Source organism: Mya arenaria, chromosome 13 (assembly GCF_026914265.1).
Source record: "Mya arenaria isolate MELC-2E11 chromosome 13, ASM2691426v1".
NCBI lineage: Eukaryota > Metazoa > Mollusca > Bivalvia > Myida > Myidae > Mya > Mya arenaria.
Window position 1 is genome coordinate 51,487,969 of NC_069134.1, and position 22,904 is coordinate 51,510,872.

Sequence of the window (22,904 nt, forward strand, 5' to 3'; positions counted from 1 at the left end):
AACTACTTACATTATTATTTTATATAAACACAATCAAAATTGAGTTCATTTTGACAAGAGAAATTTATGATAAACATTGTCAACCTTAATACTTTGCTGCAAAGGCAAATTTTTCTATTTACACAAATATCTATGACGTAAATAGACCATCCAAGCACCTGCTGAAATCCGTACTGTCGTTTATCTGGCAATACTACAATCCGTACTGTACCTTAGGCTAACCTGTTGTATCACCTACAACGACCAATTTACGGTAGTCGAGCTACTTTACATTACTTTACAGTATATTAATAATTGTGATGCCCAATAAGAGGTCGTATAATAATCTGAGATAGACAATAGCATCGACGAAAAAAATTAAGGGTGTATAGATTCCAATGGTCAGACTGTGAGCGTGTACCAGTATAGAATATAACGTCGACCGTGGAATTTTTCCTGTCTATTTTCGCTTTCGGTTTCCGATAAATTGAAAAATGGCGTTTGCAAGTTCGAAAGAAGATATCAGTAAAATGGAGTGCTCTATCTGTACAGAGGTATTTAGGGAACCAAGATCATTAAACTGTAGCCACATTTTTTGTGAAACATGCATTCAGACATGGGTAATGAGGCTATCCGCAGATTCGCCACAGTTGCAGGGCATTGAATGCCCTTTATGTCGGGAGGTAACGAAGCCTCCCAAAACAGGTCTACCACCGGATAAATGGGCTTCTCACCTACAAAGGGCAACAACAGGACAGCTCAGGCAGAAGAGTTCGACAGACATATCTTTTTGTGACCCGTGTATGTTGGTTAACGAACGCAATACTGCGAGGTACTGTTGCATTGACTGTGGTGAGAAAATTTGCATTGACTGTGAAAAGACTCATAAAAGATTCCGACCAACAAGAGACCATAAGGTGTTTGAGCTGACCATTGACAATCAGCGCTCACAACTGGAGCAGATGCAGGAAATACAAAAACTTCTGATGTGTGACAAGCATTCGGACAAGCCTATTGAGTTTTACTGTGAAGAGGACGAGGAAGTATTTTGTTCAACGTGTGCGTTTATTGACCACAGATCATGTTCGGATGTACAGGAGATCGATAACGAATATGATCGAGGCAAACCAATGCGCACAGTAAAAAAGATATTTACCAACATGAAAGAAACTCTAGATAATTATTCCAAAATATACACATCGTATGAAAAAGACCTTAATGAGGATCACTCAAAACTGAAAGCAACTGTGCATGATGCTAAGGTTAAGCTGATAAAGAGCATTGAACGATCAGAGAACAAGCTTATTGCAGAGATCAAAGCAGCAACTGATGCCTTTGTCCATGGATGTCGCAATGATCTCAAGGAAATCAAGACTAGATCAGATTATGTTAATCTATCAACAAATACAGCCCAGTACTGCTTAAGGAATGACATCGGAAAGAAGGCACATTTTATTGTAAAATGTAAACTAGAGAAACGACTTGATCAGATTAATGAACAAACAGGGGAGCTTAGTGCAGACTTTGATTCAAAGTTCAAAAGATTAAAATTAGTTGACAATATGGATTATGTTTTCCCGCAGACAGGTGTCCTAGGAAAGATGGAGGAATATTCACAGATATTGGAAGTGCCCTCATCTAATGATATAAGAGAAATGTCGGAAAAGAACAACTTAGTTCCCACATTTGACTTGGCTTCTCCTGCTGGACAACTCAGCAAGCAGAAGTCATATTTTGTTTCATGTGACTTTTTCACTGATGAAATCGGTGTATTTTCCGACCAAAGAAATAGACGTGTTGTTATGTACTCCATCAACAACAACGAGATTTTGGCTCAATTAAAACCAAAATCATATCCTTGGACAGTTGTAACATCAGGTAAAGATGTACTTGTTTCTTTCCCAGACGAAAAGAAAGTCGTTGTTTTTGACGATCATCTGAGGAAAAAGCGAGAGTTGCATTTAAAAGGAATGAGCGCCTCCTTCCAGCTAGAACTACCTGATACAATTTTTACAATGATACAAAGTGGAATTGCTAGCAGCCCTGCAAAATTTGATTTGATATCTGGAAAACCCAAAGAATGTCTTGCTAGGAATCTGAAAATCGAAGAAACGCCGGACCACTTTCACCTTGACGAAGAACGATTGTACTGGTCATGCGAAAGAATAAACACAGTCATTGCTTATGATTATCAAAATGATGCAAAAGAATTTGAGTACAGTCATTCAGATTTGGTATGGCCAACAGGAATAGACACCGACTTTGATGGAAACATATACATTTGTGGATTGAAATCAAGGAACATACATGTTTTAGAGAACGGTGGAACGCTGCTCCGAGTGTTTGATCTATCCAGCTATAACATATCGCCAACATTTATTCGCGTCAGTGAAAATGGGGAAGACGTTATTATTCTAGGAGATGCTAATAAAACTGGACCGTTTTTCTTTAAACTTAAGTAATCAAACAGTGACAGTATTAAACTTGAACCAGATTTGATTCGGTGTTACGTTTTTTTTTCTTTCAGTGATTAGACGTCAGTATAGCAATACTCGAGTTTTTACTGTTTTAATACACTTATTGAAACTCAAATCTTAAAATCAATACATACACATGTATAACAAACATGAATTTTGAGTGATAAACCTTTAACTACTTACTAAATAATGCATATATGGAAAATATCAATTTCTGATAACAAGATTGTTACCATGTATGTATATGAATATATAACTTATAAGGGATCAAGCATGATTGTGCTCAACCTCAGTCATATAATGTAATGGTTGAAATCTCAGATTGATTTCTACACCCAACAAAATTTAATTAATGGTCACCTTATCATTTTTGAAATATTCAAGTTCAATAACTGTCTTCTGACAAGTCTTTTGGGATGGTTGTTTATTGAAGTATCTAGAAAAAATTAAGTTCATTATTGTACAAGAGTGTTACAAGGGGTTTATGTGTTGTTTTTTAATGAAATCTGAAAGTAAAGAAAAACAACTGTTGATTTGATTAGGTATTACCTGTGTATCTAAAGTTTTAAGTTGCTACCTCATACATGTATTTATTTGAAATTAAATATATAATTAATAACTTGAATGATAATTCGATCTAAACAATTAATCATGAGACTTATTTATTTAAGTCTAAGGCCGCATATTTGGCACCGTTATATTTTATTTAGAATGCAGAAAAATGTTTGTGAATTAAATTATCTAATATTTAGGCTTGGTTTAACGAAACTCTGCACAATTGAGTTTCTGCTAGTATCTGTGTAAAAGTAAGTCAACTAGTTAAAAAGAAAATTGTCAACAAAGCATCATTAAATGGGTTCCATCATTTTGTACATGTAATTACTAACTAAAATGTTTTGATACTTCAATTTTATATTGTAGAGTATGTTAAAATTTATGATTATATATAGAATACCTGGAATTACAGCATTTAGATTCATGTTTGCTTCATGTTTCCATGAAATTGTCCTTTAAGAATTCATTGCAATCATTTCCATAACTTTTCCTAGAATTGTTCGTATACGGTTTCTTGTCTTTGGTGGTATTTTCAGATACATGCGTTGCTTTAGAGCTGCACTCTCACAGATTGATTGTTTTGCATGACAACATTTTAATGACTTTGAATGACCAAATTGTTGTGTAAATGTCAGGAAGACAGTGAAATAAGACTGCTGACAAAATATTACGGTAGATCACAGTTCATTTTCTGTACGTTTAAAAATTGATGTTTTATTGCTTAAAGCATTACTAACATTCTAAGAAAAATGAAAAAAAACAACAGCACTTTACCAAACAATTGAGTTCTTTCTTCAGTTTATAATCTAATATGACAAAATTTAAGGCATTGATGCCAAAACCAGCTGATTCTGAGACATTTGTCTTATAAAAGTGTCAAAACTGACAATCTGTGAGAGTGCAGCATTAAGGCTGTTGTCAATGAAGAAGTTGAGATGTTGGTGGTATAGATGAACTGTTGTGAATATTTCGTTTTTGTAGACTTAATTTATTTTATTATTTCATTGCATGTATTATCTTTATATGCTTTATTGCTATTTTCAATTACGGAGGATAGAATTTGATTAGGAAAATCTCTATTGTTAAGTATAGTCGTGATATTTTAGGTAGCTATATTTTTGTCATAGGTTCTGAAGTCATTCATTGGTAACAAAAATATTACTGGCCCCAATATCACGAAAATCCTTATGGTGATTTCTAAATCTCAATATTTACTAATTTGACCACACATGAAAACTCATTCAAAATCTAGGTTTTTGCTCTTCGAAAGCACAAGATCTTGTGAAGAATGTGTGAATAAAAAATATGTACTTTTAAAGAGTAAAAACAGAAGATTTTGAATCCTATTTTGCTGTTATGTTTTGTGAAGGAGTTTAAGATTGAGGTCAGTGTTATCATTAAGTATTTTTATGATATAAAGGCCTGGCCCCAGCTTTTTAAGTTTCTTATAACAGGATTAAGCTAAGCTCAGCACTTATGTTTTTCAATAATTTGCATAATATTTAATTCTTTAAGAGATATTATACTTAAGGTAGGAATTATCTTTATGATTATCAAAATAAACCATTTTTTGTTCATCGAAATTCAATTTCAGTATGTATTTTGACTAATTGAAACAAGCTACTTAAGCCTGTTATGCTTAAGAGGTATCAAGAAATTGGGGCCAGATGTTTTGAATATCCATTTGATTTGAAGATAAACATATTTGTGATATGATAAATTTCAGTAAGAATAGTTATTGTTGCAATATTTTGTACAATTTAACATTGTATATAAAATACTTTTTTTAATTGATATATTGTTAAGCCTAAAGATATTGGTACTACGAGTTGATTGGTCAGGTGTATATAGGAGATAATTGTTACTATGAGTTAATTGGCTAGGTTTATATAGGAGATATTGGTTTTAGGAGTTGATTGGTGAAGTGTGTATAGAAGATCTCTGTCCCATCAGTTGATTGGTCTGGTGTAAAGAGGAGCAATTGGACCTATCAGTTGATTGGTCAGGTGTATATAGGAGATATTGGTCCTATCAGTTGATTGGGTAGGTGTATATAGGAGATATTGGTCCTATCAGTTGATTGGTCAGGTGTATATAGGAGATATTGGTCCTATCAGTTTATTGAATATAAAGAATCTTTAATGTATATACTAATGTTTATGAAACTTCTGTCAAGTAAAAAGGCTAATATTGGTGTTAAATGAATTTGGTTGCATTTTTTCCATATATTCTGTATTATTTTCTCAAAAAATATAATAGTGTTATAATGCTGTTTTATTTTCAAGTTTATTATTAAACCTAGCTACCTGTTCAAATAAACAAACAAGCCCTTTAATAAAATACAAAAAGAAACATACAAATGCTAATTTATTGGCGATATAATTTAAGAAATACATAAATGATATCTTAATCCGTCAAAACAATTTAATTCTTCCATTACAACTATTAATGCCCATATTTGGGAAATCAAATATCAAAAATTACAGGTTAAATATTGTATTAGAATTCTGTTGGCATGGTCAAATTGAACATAGGACATGATTTTTTCATACAAGTATTTCATTTTCTTTGTAAAACGTTGAAATCTAGGCACACATGACAAACACATAAATAAAACAGCCATATGTGAAAGCATTGACCCGTCCTATGCTGTGCTAAAATCTTCATGTGCAAGGTTTTCTTTCTTCATTATAAACATATGTAAGGGATGAAGCATGATTGTGCTCAACCTAAGTCATATAATGTAATGGTTGAAATCTCAGATTGATTTCTTCACCCAACAAAATTAATTAATGGTCACCTTATCATTTTTTTTAAATATTCCTGTAAAATTAGTTCAATAACTGACTATTGGGATGGTTGCTTACAGAAGTTTCTGGAAAAAAACAATAAATTTGTGTTATGAGTTGTTGTTTTTTAATGAAATCTGAGAGTAAAGAAAAAACATCTGCTGTTTTAATAAGTGACCATTAACTAATTTTGATGTGTATAATTAAGTATTACCTGTTTATCTTAAGTTTTAAGCTGCTACCTCATACGATGTATTTATTAGAAATTAAACATGTAATTAATAACTTGAATGACTTTCAAAACAATTAAGCCTGAGACTTATTTATTTTCTTATAAAGTTATAAGGCCGAAAAATGTTTTGTAAATTAAATTATCTAATATTTAGGCTTGGTTTAACGAAACTCTGCACAATTGAGTTTTTGCTAGTATCTGTGTAAATGTAAGTCAACTAGTTAAAAAGAAAATTGTCAACAAAGAATCATTAAATGGATTCCATCATTTTGTACATGTAATTACTAACTGAAATATTTTTATACTTCAGTTTTATATTGTAGAGTATGTTAAAATTTATATCTTTGCACAAAATAATGTTTTTGATGTCAGAGGCAGATCGAGGATGCGCACTTACTGGCAGCACATTGTACCCCTTACCCTGGCATCCCCCAAAAAAGGCTCTAAATAAGGCAATCACATGGGTAATTTGAGGTATAAAATCATGCGTTTTGTGTAATTCAAACATGGGGGCGATTGCTAGTTGATGCTGAATGAATATATATAGCTATTAAAATTATTGTAAAACACCCTGATTCTGAAAGGTGTTTATTGATAATTGTTTTTTCCTAACTGTGGATTTTCTTTTTGTCTAAATCATAATATTTTCTAATTTCTATCTTCTGAACTGTTTTGTTTTTCGTTCTAATTTCTAAAATCTAATATTTATATCTTTTAAATTGTAGATTCTAGAAGTTTTATGTGACAATTTGTTAAATTCATTACAGTTTCACATTGGTAGTCATGTTGATTTGATAGTCATGTTGATTAATTTCGATTAAACATTATTATCACGGTTTATTTCTTACAAAAGATATACTTGTATGTGTTTTGCATAGATGGTTTATTTTTTGTATTCCTCTTTTTCAGTTGTGTATATTGTTGAGCTATGGTGTCATGATTGTTGAGCATGTGATAAAATAAAGACATATAGAAATGTGACTTTCCTTTTATATTTTTATTTCCTTTTATATTTTTAACAGTGGATATGTGGTGTTGAAGTTACACACTTGAAAGCGGCAGGTTCACCACTAAAAGTATTTGTTTACAGTCTTCCAGGAGGGATGTTTAACATGGATACCGTGCGTCAGTGCTATACACTGGCACATTTATGACGACCCAATTTATAAATTAATAATACTTCAACGAATTTGGGTAAAGAATAAATGAAGCACATAGCCACAACATGAATCGTTATCTCTAACTCAATTAACAATTTTAGTTTGACGAACGGTGACTCTAGTTACAACCCTAGTCATTACGACCCAATTCTTTAATAAATATTAATTCGAAAAAAGGGAACATGAGTATCACTTAAAATTGCATAGTTTGTGTTAAGAATAAATGAAACGAACATTGTATTAAATTCGTTGTTGTATGGTTAAGTGAATTGAGAAATCGTTATAGTTTTAAAATCAGTTTCTAGGGAAGTCTCGTAGTGATGACATTGAATTTCCAAATCAAATTAAATTTTTTGGTACTGTTTGATTTACACATATCTGTGTAGTTAACATTGATATTCCTTTATATTCAAATTAATATGTTATTTGATGCATGTTCTTTAAATTTTTGTTAAAGCTACTCTCTCACAGATTGACCATTTTGACAACTTTTTTTATTTTATGTCTTTGAATGCGCCATTTTTTTTGCGTAAATGTCTCGAAACCAGTGATACAAGCCTGATGACAAAAGATCAGATTGCAGTTTTTGGAATTTAAGTTTGAAAAAAGCGTCACTTATGCTTTAGAAAAAAAATAATATGGTTGTTTCCCTAACGACTGAGGTCTGTTATGACTAAATTGAAGGCATTGATACCAAAATCAGCTGATTCTGAGACGAAAACTAAAAAAATATCAAAACTTTCATCCCGTGAGAGTGCAGCTTTAAATTAAGGAGCTTATAGGAGATGAGGACACTATTGTGATTCAAGAGACAAATAGGCAGAAGTATCTGATTTTCAGAGAGGTGGGGTTTTAGTTAAGTTTTTCTTGCCCAGTCGACCACGTCCAAAAGAGCCATGTTTGTCAAACATGATGAACATTACATATTCATATCCTCATCTCATGTATCATGTTCGTCATATTTGAGTAAGTTTCTATTTAATGTCATTATGATTTATACATCTCTCAGTGATGTTGTTTCTTAGATTATAAGTGCCGTGTGAAAGCGGTGGTTTTGTCTTCGCACCAAAAATAGCGGGGAATGATTCTTACCTAGGGTCCCTGGGTTGCTGGGGCATTTGGCAGGGATTTTTACCAGCAGTTCGTCCCCGCAGGACAGATTTTAACCGGGGCTTGGCTGAACCAAAAGTCAAAGTCCCTGCTATTCCCTGTTAATATGTTTACATGAGTTCTGGCGTTTTTTACTAAAGGAACATTATGTATGAAAAGTTCACACACATCGTCAAAGAGCGTTTGTTTTACCCTATGTGAGAGAATTCAATTAAAAGAAGAGGCCCAAGAGGGCCTATGCGCTACTGGCATGTACGTATGAGTACTAGGCAACAAATATATAGTTCACTTTTTGTGTTTGGGTAAGCTAAAAAACGCTGCATGTTCAACATCTCAGGACAGAAAGTGTTGTAAGCAGATTAGTTGCATGAACTATTTTAATATGTGCCAAGTAAAGATAATCTGAGGGTAAAAAATATTTGCTTTCAAAACTGTACTCATGGTCAAAATCTCATTTCTGTAGCTTTAAAAATAAAAAAGTTGGTCAAAAGGTCAAAGTCAAGGACATCCGGCCCCAATTTCGCGAAACTTCTTAAGTCCCTTATAACAGGATTAAGCTAATCTCATTATTTTGTTGTTCTATAAAATGTGTTATATTTTATTCTTCAAGAATTTTTGGAAATTATGTAGGAATAATCTATATGATTATCAGAATAAACCATTTTTCATTTATCAAAATCCATTTTCAGTATGTTTTTTTGGCTAATTGAAATAAGCGACTTAAGCCTGTTAATCTTAAGAAGTTTCGAGAAATTGGGGCCCGAGGACAAAATTGATGCTCGTTTGCAAAACTGTGCACATGGTCAAAATTTCATTGCTGTAGCTTTAAAAATTAAAAAGGAAGTCAAAAAAGGTGGGGCCAGCTTTTGCCCAAGGGGCATAATTTCAAATGTTTTGCTCGACGGTCATCATATGATGCTCCACAACAAATATCAAAGATATGGGCCTTGTGGTTTGAAACAAGAAGATTTTGAAAATATTTCTTAAATAAGTCTCTAGGAAACTTGTGACCCCCGGGTCAGTGCCAGTTTTGATCCAAGGGGCATAATTTGAACAACCATGTTAGTGGACCACTAAATAAAGCCTTGTTCAAAATAGCATGGATCTGCATAGTTTTTTCAGACAAAAAGGTTTTAACATTTACCAATTTAAGTATACCAAACCTGTGAACCCTGGGCGTGGCCAGTTATGACCCCAGGGGCATAATTTGAACAAAAAAAGACTTCGCTCATGTAGAGACTTGGCTAAAAATAGACTTAGCTAAAAATAGCATATATATTTTTATATTTTCAAGACCCATAATCTAGGCATGCATGGGTAGATCTGGCTGGTTTTCGAAAGGCACCAAGCTCTCATCGTCATCTAAATACTGTACAAGTTTCATTTAGATACAATCAAAACTGAACACTGTATCGTGTTCACAAGCAATTGTTTACACAATAGTATTTTTTATACTATCAAGAACCATAATCTAGGCATGCATAGGCGGCTCTGGCTGGTTTTCGAAAGGAATCGAGCTCTAATGGATATCTAGATACAGTACAAGTTTCATCGAGATACAATCAAAACTGAAGACTGTATCGTGTTAACAAGAAATTGTTTACAGACGCACGAACGCACTGACGCACGGACGCACATACTCATTTTACTACGTACACATTACCATCGCATAAGCTCTTCTGGCCTTTGGCCAGTAGAGCTAAAAAATAATGATACAGATTTTCTTCACGGCAGACGGCATCGACCATTTCGTAACCATTCCGTCCACTTCGGAAGCGTTTTTTCCAGTCTCGCAGCGTGATGTGAAAATTTGGTCGACGTTATTCTATACACGCTCGCGGTCTGACCACTGGAATCTATACACCCCCATTGAAATGTCGTAAAATATATGAAAATTTCTTTATCCACATTTTTTGAGATTTCAGATAATAATAATTAAGACAAAAGATGACAATTTTAAATAAAATAAATACTTTGCAAGGAAATAAACAATTATAGCTAACTGTTCCCAAGTTCGATCGACATTGGAATCTATACAGCTACACCGTAGGACAAACAATGGAGTCTTTTCAACTCCAACGTAGCACTAACATTAGACTGTATACAGCTTTATATTAAGACAGATATTGGAATCTAAACAGCTTCAAATTTGAGAGATCTTGGATTCAATACAGTCTAAAATTTGGACAAACATTGAACGTTATACAGCTTCAACTGAAGACAAACATTAGAATCTATACAGCCTCAACTTAACAGCCTCAACTGAAGACAAACATTGGAATTTATACAGCCTCAGCTTAAGACAAACATAAGAATCTATACAGCCTCAACTTAAGATAAACATTAGAATCTATACAGCCTTAACTGAAAGCAAACATTAGAATCTATACAGCCTCAACTTAAGATAAACATTGGAATCTATACAGCCTTAACTGAAAGCAAACATTGGAATCTATACAGCCTCAACTGAAGACAAACATTAGAATCTATACAGCCTCAGCTTAAGACAAACATTGGAATCTATACAGCCTCAAATGAAGACATACATTGGAATCTATACAGCCTTAACTAAAAGCAAACATTAGAATCTATACAGCCTCAACTGAAGACAAACATTATAATCTATACAGCCTCACCTTAAGATAAACATTAGAATCTATACAGCCTCAACTGAAAGCAAACATTCGAATCTATACAGCCTCAACTTAAAGCAAACATTAGAATCTATACAGCCTCAACTGAAGACAAATATTGGAATCTATACAGCCTCACCTTAAGATAAACATTGGAACCTATACAGCCTCAACTGAAGACAAACATTTGAATCTATACAACCTCAACTGAAGACATACATCGGAATCTATACAGCCTCAACTGAAGACAAACATTAGAATCTATACAGCCTCAGCTTAAGACAAACATTGGAATCTATACAGCCTCACATTAAGATAAACATTAGACTCTATACAGCCTCAACTGAAAGCAAACATTAGAATCTATACAGCCTCAACTGAAGACAAATATTAGAATCTATACAGCCTTAACTGAAGACAAACATTAGAATCTATACAGCCTTAACTGAAGACAAACATTAGAATCTATACAGCCTTAACTGAAGACAAATATTAGAATCCATACAGCCTCAACTGAAGACAAACATTAGAATCTATACAGCCTTAACTGAAAGCAAACATTAGAATCTATACAGCCTCAACTGAAGACAAATATTGGAATCTATACAGCCTCACCTTAAGATAAACATTGGAACCTATACAGCCTCAACTGAAGACAAACATTCGAATCTATACAGCCTCAACTGAAGACATACATCGGAATCTATACAGCCTCAACTGAAGACAAACATTAGAATCTATACAGCCTCAGCTTAAGACAAACATTGGAATTTATACAGCCTCACCTTAAGATAAACATTGGAATCTATACAGCCTCAACTTTAGACAAACATTAGACTCTATACAGCCTCAGCTTAAGACAAACATTGGAATCTATACAGCCTCACCTTTAGATAAACATTGGAATCTATACAGCCTCAACTGAAGACAAACATTAGAATCTATACAGCCTCAGCTTAAGACAAACATTGGAATCTATACAGCCTCAACTCAAGGCAATCATTGGAATCTATACATCTTCAAGTTAGGACAATCATTGGTGTCTATACAGTCTCAGTATTGTCTTGTGCATATACAGCTTTTAAAAAGTATTTAGCAACAGCTTTGGTTCTTAATCTGTTTTATTGACCATATACAATGTATTATATAACATGAGGAACACTAAATGTAGCAATCACATGCAGGGAAACCCTTAGATATTTTGTAAGAAAAATGTTGAGTTCTCTGTAGCCACTCTATATGTATATGCATAAAGAACACATTTTACAACAAAAAATATATCTGTTTTATCTTGAAGGCTAGGAATGGGCATGTACATGTACCCTATGACACCAACACAATATAATCAAAATAACAACACATTTAAATTTGTTAAAATGTTTGATAATATACGAATGGGTATTCAATGAAGAGTATAATAAATACAGTTTAAAATGGTAAAACTAAAATGACACATTCGGTCTTTTTTTCGTACAGAAAAATGAAGAGAATGAAGGTACACATAGTGTCAACATAAATACATACTATCCCCAAATAAGAAAATGTTATGATAAAGGTTGATTACTCACCACTTAACCTCATAAAAATACATGTAGTTACAAGACAAATTTCAAGTATGTGGATGAAACAAATGGAACACATCCAAGTTAACTGAAGACTCTGACTATGTCTGGATTTATCTTATCTTGCACTGTCAAAGAATATTTTTTCCATATCCATGTTTAATGGAATATCATTACTATTAATATAGATATTCGTTATTTTAGTGCATACTTGTTATGTAAGTTAAAATAAATCATGTTCAAATAACAAAGGAAACACATCCAGATTGTCAACTGTAGTGTGAACTTCATTATTTCTTTACTTTCTATGTTAAGAGAACCTTTCTTTCTATTCTTTGCCTGAAAAAATAAATAATAAAGATATAGATTAAAAGCATCCACATTGATCAAAGATCAGCAGTTAGCAATTTTTTTGGCAATCTTGGGCATTTATCAGTTCATATGCAATACAGGAATAAATGCTGTTAGCAGGAAATTACAAGAATTTTAAAAATATAAATAACATTTTTGCATAAACCTTGATAAAGTTTAGTTGTAGAGGATCTTTTAGGATTATGATATAGTAATACTGGCAAATTGAAATTGGAATACATGATACTTATTTCATGGCAAGATTTAAAGTTTAACACAGTATTCACATATTTAGAAGAAAACAAATACAACATACATATTATCGTTCTTCAATGCTGCATGCAAATCCTTATTCGCCACCTCTCGAACACCATTTTTCCATGAGTACATACTGCAATTAAATCATAATATAAAAGAAAATTCTATGAAAAATCTTTCTTTTGTTGATCACCTTCAAAAATCAAAGTCTTATAACCTATTGTGCAAATATTAAGAAGTTTTTTTTACAACAAAAGTATGCTATATGGATTGCCTGTACGTAGTATTAGGCAAAATATATTAAAACATACTTTGTGGTTTGCTATACTGTCATGATATTATTTCAAAGTCTGAAGCAGTTAAATATTCCTAAAAATCCAATAAAGAAAAAAGTCCAATTCTAGGATCACAATACACATGATATCATATTGGAAATCATGATTAAAAAAGAAGGTGTTTTAAACATTTCTTGTTAACATTACCTGACAATAAGACTCTTTCCTGCCTTCCCTCATCATATTGCTTTCAACAATCTGCATAACCTGAAATTATATTTGAATAATGCAATACTTGACAACTTTGTCATTATCAAGAATGTAGGACTAAGTGAACCACTTCCCAAGTGAACCAGGACTAAGTGAACCACTTGGTGAGACTTAGTGAACCATCTAAATGTTATATAGGGAATTTTGTCTTAATGTTATATTATGTTTCAGAGTTTATTTTCCTGGTTATAAATGATTTAATAGGTTATATGAATAAATTGTTCATCATATCGAAGTGTTTAATTATTAGAATTTTGTACAATGTTTTGAAAAAAAAGAAAGAAAAATGAACAACAAAATACCTTATAATGAATTTATTATCAATACATCCTACTTTGTCGAATTTTATTCCATATATGTTAAAAAAAATCTCTATGTTTGTTATTTACACCTCAAATATGTCCCAAAAACAAATAAGTCTGGATGTAATTAATGGATAATTGTACTTTAATTTTAATTGGCCTTATTAATTGGTAATTACTAATTAAACAGCTCACTTACAGAAGTTGGAACAAACATAGTGACATATGACTATTCTAAGCATTTTCATTTTGTGTATATGTTTTATGCCCATATCATTACATGTTGTGTATTGCATTATTTATTATGTATTTGTTCATATGATACCATGTACCATGTTCATGTTGTTGAACTGGTTCACTAGTGAAATGGTTCACTTCGTCCTGCACCCCATTATCAACTATGACTGTAAGTCTTGGTATAAAACCTTCAGTTCCCACAGTCTTTGATATTCTTCAAGATATATTACAAAAAGAAAAGGAAAATCTTTACTGTGCATGATATCTGATCTGCTTTCATTGCCACAATTGATGAAAATAAAATTTGGACAAATGGGAGCAATTCTCTCAACTAGAATCTGACATTGCATTAAGAATGTTATGCATCAGTCAATTATAACCACAAACACTTGACAAAGTACCATTATGAACCAAACATACATAAAATAACATTCAAATATTCGTCTTTGATATTTCAAACGTCAAAATAAAATCATATATCTTTTATAGTCTAAAATAATCGACGTGTTATACGGGATTCTTCCAATCTAAAAAAAATCCGCCAACGTACAATTATTTGGACCAATATCTTTTACTGTTAGCATACTTGATCCCGATCCTTACGTACCACAGCGACACATCATGGTGACTGAGCACTTACAAAGTCGACTTGAGGCTGTTTATCCATGTCGACATATTGGAAGTCCAAGTTATAATCCTTAAAATAGCTATTTTACAAAAACGGGAGCTTAAACGGCTATCCGGAAATAAAACTAGTTGAAATGGTCGCAGTCAACAGTTTCATGATTTACTTTACGGAAAAAATTAAGGGTGTATAGATTCCAATGGTCAGACTGTGAGCGTGTACCAGTATAGAATATAACGTCGACCGTGGAATTTTTCCTGTCTATTTTCGCTTTCGGTTTCCGATAAATTGAAAAATGGCGTTTGCAAGTTCGAAAGAAGATATCAGTAAAATGGAGTGCTCTATCTGTACAGAGGTATTTAGGGAACCAAGATCATTAAACTGTAGCCACATTTTTTGTGAAACATGCATTCAGACATGGGTAATGAGGCTATCCGCAGATTCGCCACAGTTGCAGGGCATTGAATGCCCTTTATGTCGGGAGGTAACGAAGCCTCCCAAAACAGGTCTACCACCGGATAAATGGGCTTCTCACCTACAAAGGGCAACAACAGGACAGCTCAGGCTGAAGAGTTCGACAGACATATCTTTTTGTGACCCGTGTATGTTGGTTAACGAACGCAATACTGCGAGGTACTGTTGCATTGACTGTGGTGAGAAAATTTGCATTGACTGTGAAAAGACTCATAAAAGATTCCGACCAACAAGAGACCATAAGGTGTTTGAGCTGACCATTGACAATCAGCGCTCACAACTGGAGCAGATGCAGGAAATACAAAAACTTCTGATGTGTGACAAACATTCGGACAAGCCTATTGAGTTTTACTGTGAAGAGGACGAGGAAGTATTTTGTTCAACGTGTGCGTTTATTGACCACAGATCATGTTCGGATGTACAGGAGATCGATAACGAATATGATCAAGGCAAACCAATGCGCACAGTAAAAAAGATATTTACCAACATGAAAGAAACTCTAGATAATTATTCCAAAATATACACATCGTATGAAAAAGACCTTAATGAGGATCACTCAAAACTGAAAGCAACTGTACATGATGCTAAGGTTAAGCTGATAAAGAGCATTGAACGATCAGAGAACAAGCTTATTGCAGAGAGCAAAGCAGCAACTGATGCCTTTGTCCATGGATGTCGCAATGATCTCAAGGAAATCAAGACTAGATCAGATTATGTTAGTCTATCAACAAATACAGCCCAGTACTGCTTAAGGAATGACATCGGAAAGAAGGCACATTTTATTGTAAAATGTAAACTAGAGAAACGACTTGATCAGATTAATGAACAAACAGGGGAGCTTAGTGCAGACTTTGATTCAAAGTTCAAAAGATTAAAATTAGTTGACAATATGGATTATGTTTTCCCGCAGACAGGTGTCCTAGGAAAGATGGAGGAATATTCACAGATATTGGAAGTGCCCTCATCTAATGATATAAGAGAAATGTCGGAAAAGAACAACTTAGTTCCCACATTTGACTTGGCTTCTCCTGCTGGACAACTCAGCAAGCAGAAGTCATATTTTGTTTCATGTGACTTTTTCACTGATGAAATCGGTGTATTTTCCGACCAAAGAAATAGACGTGTTGTCATGTACTCCATCAACAACAACGATATTTTGGCTCAATTAAAACCAAAATCATATCCTTGGACAGTTGTAACATCAGGTAAAGATGTACTTGTTTCTTTCCCAGACGAAAAGAAAGTCGTTGTTTTTGACGAGCATCTGAGGAAAAAGCGAGAGTTGCATTTAAAAGGAATGAGCGCCTCCTTCCAGCTAGAACTACCTGATACAATTTTTACAATGATACAAAGTGGAATTGCTAGCAGCCCTGCAAAATTTGATTTGATATCTGGAAAACCCAAAGAATGTCTTGCTAGGAATCTGAAAATCGAAGAAACGCCGGACCACTTTCACCTTGACGAAGAACGATTGTACTGGTCATGCGAAAGAATAAACACAGTCATTGCTTATGATTATCAAAATGATGCAAAAGAATTTGAGTACAGTCATTCAGATTTGGTATGGCCAACAGGAATAGACACCGACTTTGATGGAAACATATACATTTGTGGATTGAAATCAAGGAACATACATGTTTTAGAGAACGGTGGAACGCTGCTCCGAGTGTTTGATCTATCCAGCTATAACATATCGCCAACATTTATTCGCGTCAGTGAAAATGGGGAAGACGTTATTATTCTAGGAGATGCTAATAATACTGGACCGTTTTTCTTTAAACTTAAGTAATCAAACAGTGACAGTATTAAACTTGAACCAGATTTGATTCGGTGTTACGTTTTTTTTCTTTCAGTGATTAGACGTCAGTATAGCAATACTCGAGTTTTTACTGTTTTAATACACTTATTGAAACTCAAATCTTAAAATCAATACATACACATGTATAACAAACATGAATTTTGAGTGATAAACCTTTAACTACTTACTAAATAATGCATATATGGAAAATATCAATTTCTGATAACAAGATTGTTACCATGTATGTATATGAATATATAACTTATAAGGGATCAAGCATGATTGTGCTCAACCTCAGTCATATAATGTAATGGTTGAAATCTCAGATTGATTTCTACACCCAACAAAATTTAATTAATGGTCACCTTATCATTTTTGAAATATTCAAGTTCAATAACTGTCTTCTGACAAGTCTTTTGGGATGGTTGTTTATTGAAGTATCTAGAAAAAATTAAGTTCATTATTGTACAAGAGTGTTACAAGGGGTTTATGTGTTGTTTTTTAATGAAATCTGAAAGTAAAGAAAAACAACTGTTGATTTGATTAGGTATTACCTGTGTATCTAAAGTTTTAAGTTGCTACCTCATACATGTATTTATTTGAAATTAAATATATAATTAATAACTTGAATGATAATTCGATCTAAACAATTAATCATGAGACTTATTTATTTAAGTCTAAGGCCGCATATTTGGCACCGTTATATTTTATTTAGAATGCAGAAAAATGTTTGTGAATTAAATTATCTAATATTTAGGCTTGGTTTAACGAAACTCTGCACAATTGAGTTTCTGCTAGTATCTGTGTAAAAGTAAGTCAACTAGTTAAAAAGAAAATTGTCAACAAAGCATCATTAAATGGGTTCCATCATTTTGTACATGTAATTACTAACTGAAATGTTTTGATACTTCAATTTTATATTGTAGAGTATGATAAAATTTATGATTATATATAGAATACCTGGAATTACAGCATTTAGATTCATGTTTGCTTCATGTTTCCATGAAATTGTCCTTTAAGAATTCATTGCAATCATTTCCATAACTTTTCCTAGAATTGTTCGTATACGGTTTCTTGTCTTTGGTGGTATTTTCAGATACATGCGTTGCTTTAGAGCTGCACTCTCACAGATTGATTGTTTTGCATGACAACATTTTAATGACTTTGAATGACCAAATTGTTGTGTAAATGTCAGGAAGACAGTGAAATAAGACTGCTGACAAAATATTACGGTAGATCACAGTTCATTTTCTGTACGTTTAAAAATTGATGTTTTATTGCTTAAAGCATTACTAACATTCTAAGAAAAATGAAAAAAAACAACAGCACTTTACCAAACAATTGAGTTCTTTCTTCAGTTTATAATCTAATATGATAAAATTTAAGGCATTGATGCCAAAACCAGCTGATTCTGAGACATTTGTCTTATAAAAATGTCAAAACTGACAATCTGTGAGAGTGCAGCATTAAGGCTGTTGTCAATGAAGAAGTTGAGATGTTGGTGGTATAGATGAACTGTTGTGAATATTTCGTTTTTGTAGACTTAATTTATTTTATTATTTCATTGCATGTATTATCTTTATATGCTTTATTGCTATTTTCAATTACGGAGGATAGAATTTGATTAGGAAAATCTCTATTGTTAAGTATAGTCGTGATATTTTAGGTAGCTATATTTTTGTCATAGGTTCTGAAGTCATTCATTGGTAACAAAACTATTACTGGCCCCAATATCACGAAAATCCTTATGGTGATTTCTAAATCTCAATATTTACTAATTTGACCACACATGAAAACTCATTCAAAATCTAGGTTTTTGCTCTTCGAAAGCACAAGATCTTGTGAAGAATGTGTGAATAAAAAATATGTACTTTTAAAGAGTAAAAACAGAAGATTTTGAATCCTATTTTGCTGTTATGTTTTGTGAAGGAGTTTAAGATTGAGGTCAGTGTTATCATTAAGTATTTTTATGATATAAAGGCCTGGCCCCAGCTTCTTAAGTTTCTTATAACAGGATTAAGCTAAGCTCAGCACTTATGTTTTTCAATAATTTGCATAATATTTAATTCTTTAAGAGATATTATACTTAAGGTAGGAATTATCTTTATGATTATCAAAATAAACCATTTTTTGTTCATCGAAATTCAATTTCAGTATGTATTTTGACTAATTGAAACAAGCTACTTAAGCCTGTTATGCTTAAGAGGTATCAAGAAATTGGGGCCAGATGTTTTGAATATCCATTTGATTTGAAGATAAACATATTTGTGATATGATAAATTTCAGTAAGAATAGTTATTGTTGCAATATTTTGTACAATTTAACATTGTATATAAAATACTTTTTTTAATTGATATATTGTTAAGCCTAAAGATATTGGTACTACGAGTTGATTGGTCAGGTGTATATAGGAGATAATTGTGACTATGAGTTAATTGGCTAGGTTTATATAGGAGATATTGGTTTTAGGAGTTGATTGGTGAAGTGTGTATAGAAGATCTCTGTCCCATCAGTTGATTGGTCTGGTGTAAAGAGGAGCAATTGGACCTATCAGTTGATTGGTCAGGTGTATATAGGAGATATTGGTCCTATCAGTTGATTGGGTAGGTGTATATAGGAGATATTGGTCCTATCAGTTGATTGGTCAGGTGTATATAGGAGATATTGGTCCTATCAGTTTATTGAATATAAAGAATCTTTAATGTATATACTAATGTTTATGAAACTTCTGTCAAGTAAAAAGGCTAATATTGGTGTTAAATGAATTTGGTTGCATTTTTTCCATATATTCTGTATTATTTTCTCAAAAAATATAATAGTGTTATAATGCTGTTTTATTTTCAAGTTTATTATTAAACCTAGCTACCTGTTCAAATAAACAAACAAGCCCTTTAATAAAATACAAAAAGAAACATACAAATGCTAATTTATTGGCGATATAATTTAAGAAATACATAAATGATATCTTAATCCGTCAAAACAATTCAATTCTTCCATTACAACTATTAATGCCCATATTTGGGAAATCAAATATCAAAAATTACAGGTTAAATATTGTATTAGAATTCTGTTGGCATGGTCAAATTGAACATAGGACATGATTTTTTCATACAAGTATTTCATTTTCTTTGTAAAACGTTGAAATCTAGGCACACATGACAAACACATAAATAAAACAGCCATATGTGAAAGCATTGACCCGTCCTATGCTGTGCTAAAATCTTCATGTGCAAGGTTTTCTTTCTTCATTATAAACATATGTAAGGGATGAAGCATGATTGTGCTCAACCTAAGTCATATAATGTAATGGTTGAAATCTCAGATTGATTTCTTCACCCAACAAAATTAATTAATGGTCACCTTATCATTTTTTTAAATATTCCTGTAAAATTAGTTCAATAACTGACTATTGGGATGGTTGCTTACAGAAGTTTCTGGAAAAAAACAATAAATTTGTGTTATGAGTTGTTGTTTTTTAATGAAATCTGAGAGTAAAGAAAAAACATCTGCTGTTTTAATAAGTGACCATTAACTAATTTTGATGTGTATAATTAAGTATTACCTGTTTATCTTAAGTTTTAAGCTGCTACCTCATACGATGTATTTATTAGAAATTAAACATGTAATTAATAACTTGAATGACTTTCAAAACAATTAAGCATGAGACTTATTTATTTTCTTATAAAGTTATAAGGCCGAAAAATGTTTTGTAAATTAAATTATCTAATATTTAGGCTTGGTTTAACGAAACTCTGCACAATTGAGTTTTTGCTAGTATCTGTGTAAATGTAAGTCAACTAGTTAAAAAGAAAATTGTCAACAAAGAATCATTAAATGGATTCCATCATTTTGTACATGTAATTACTAACTGAAATATTTTTATACTTCAGTTTTATATTGTAGAGTATGTTAAAATTTATATCTTTGCACAAAATAATGTTTTTGATGTTACTGGCAGCACATTGTACCCCTTACCCTGGCATCCCCCAAAAAGGCTCTAAAGAAGGCAATCCCATGGGTAATTTGAGTATAAAATCATGCGTTTTGTGTAATTCAAACATTCTCTACCATGCTGGGTTGGAGGGATTGCTAGTTGATGCTGAATATATATAGCTATTAAAATTGTTGTAAAGCACCCTGATTCTCATAGGTGTTTATTGTTAATTGTTTCTTCTTAACTGTGGATTTTCTTTTTGTCAAAATCATAATATTTTCTAATTTCTATCTTCTTAACTGTTTTGTTTTTTGTTCTAATTTATAAAATCTAATATTTATATCTTTGTAGATTCTAGAAGTTTTATGTGACAATTTGTTAAATTCATTACAGTTTCACATTGGTAGTCATGTTGAGTTGATAGTCATGTTGATTAATTTTGATTAAACATTATTATCACGGTTTATATCTTACAAAAGATGTTTTGCATAGAAGGTTTATTTGTTGTATTCCTCTTCTTCAGTTTTGTATATTGTTGAGCTATGGTGTCATGATTGTTAAGCATGTGATAAAATAAAGACATATAGAAATGTGACTTTCCTTTTATATTTTTAACAGTGGATATGTGGTGTTGAAGTTACACACTTGAAAGCGGCAGGTTCACCACTAAAAGTATTTGTTTACAGTCTTCCAGGGATGTTTAACATGGATACCATGCGTCAGTGCTATGCACTGGCACATTAATGACGACCCAATTTATAAATTAATATACTTCAACAAATTTGGGTAAAGAATAAATGAAACACATAGCCACAACATGAATCGTTATCTCTAACTCAATTAACGATTGTAGTCTGACGAACAGTGACTCTAGTTACAACCCCAGTCAAAACGACCCAATTCATTAAAAAATATTAATTCCAAAAAAGAGAACATGAGTATCACTTAAAATTGCATAGTTTGTGTTAAGAATAAATGAAAAAAACCTTGTATTAAATTCGTTGTTGTATGGTTAAGTGAATTGAGAAATCGTTATAGTTTAAAATCAGTTTCTAGGGAGTCTCTCGTAGTGATGACATTGAATTGAGAAATCAAATTAAATTTTTTGGTACTGTTTGATTTACATATATCTGCGTAGTTAACATTGATATTCCTTTATATTCAAATTATGTTATTTGATGCATGTTCAAAACTTTCATCCCGTGAGAGTGCAGCTTTAAATTAAGGAGCTTATAAGAGATGAAGACACTACTGTGATTCAAGAGACAAATAGGCAGAAGTTTCTGATTTTCAGAGAGGTGGGGTTTTAGTTTAGTTTTTCTCGGTCAGTCGACCACGTCCAAAAGCGCCATGTTTGTCAAACATGATGAACATAACATATTCATATCCTCATCTCATGTATCATGTTCGTCATATTTGAGTAAGTTTCTATTTAATGACATGATGATTTATACATCTCTCAGTTATGTTGTTTCTTAGATTGTAAGTGCCGCGTGAATGCGGTGGTTTTGTCTTCGTGCCAAAAAAAGCGGGGAATGATCCTTACCTAGGGTCCCTGGGGTGCTGGGGCATTTGACGGGGATTTTTACCAGCAGTTCGTCCCCGCAGGACAGAGATTTTAACCGGGGCTTGGCTGAACCAAAAGTCAATGTCCCCGCTATTCCCTGTTAATATGTTTACATGAGTTCTGGCGTTTTTTACTAAAGGAACATTATGTATGAAAAGTTCACACGCATCTCAAAGAGCGTTTGTTTTACCCTATGTGAGAGAATTCAATTAAAACAAGAGGCCCCAGAGGGCCTATGCTTTACTGGCATGGCTCTTGTGGTAATTTTCAATCGTATGAGTAATAGGCAACAAATATATAGTTCACTTTTTGTGTT

The 22,904-nt window shown here is 32.6% G+C and overlaps 2 protein-coding genes and 1 long non-coding RNA gene across 4 annotated transcripts; 2 read left to right on the plus strand and 1 right to left on the minus strand.

Annotated features, from left to right (window-relative positions):
• The first annotated feature begins 378 nt into the window (after positions 1-378).
• Positions 379-3,363, plus strand: LOC128213895 (E3 ubiquitin-protein ligase Midline-1-like). The gene has a single exon (XM_052920010.1). It carries the CDS (start codon positions 474-476, stop codon positions 2,439-2,441), a length of 1,968 nt encoding a protein of 655 aa, XP_052775970.1. The 5' UTR covers positions 379-473; the 3' UTR covers positions 2,442-3,363.
• An 8,688-nt stretch (positions 3,364-12,051) lies between these two features.
• Positions 12,052-14,924, minus strand: LOC128213913 (uncharacterized). Of its 2 annotated transcripts, none has more exons than XR_008257823.1 (4): positions 14,831-14,924; positions 13,589-13,648; positions 13,165-13,239; positions 12,052-12,836 (listed from the first exon to the last, which is right to left on the minus strand). It is a non-coding gene; the product is annotated as an uncharacterized LOC128213913 (long non-coding RNA). The 2 variants fall into 2 exon arrangements; XR_008257824.1 differs by having other exon boundaries at positions 14,798-14,912.
• Positions 14,925-15,038: 114 nt separating this feature from the next.
• On the plus strand, positions 15,039-17,687 carry LOC128213894 (probable RING finger protein 207 homolog). Its single transcript, XM_052920009.1, has one exon. The coding sequence runs from the start codon at positions 15,111-15,113 to the stop codon at positions 17,076-17,078; it is 1,968 nt and encodes a 655-aa protein (XP_052775969.1). The 5' UTR covers positions 15,039-15,110; the 3' UTR covers positions 17,079-17,687.
• The last annotated feature ends 5,217 nt before the right edge of the window (positions 17,688-22,904 follow it).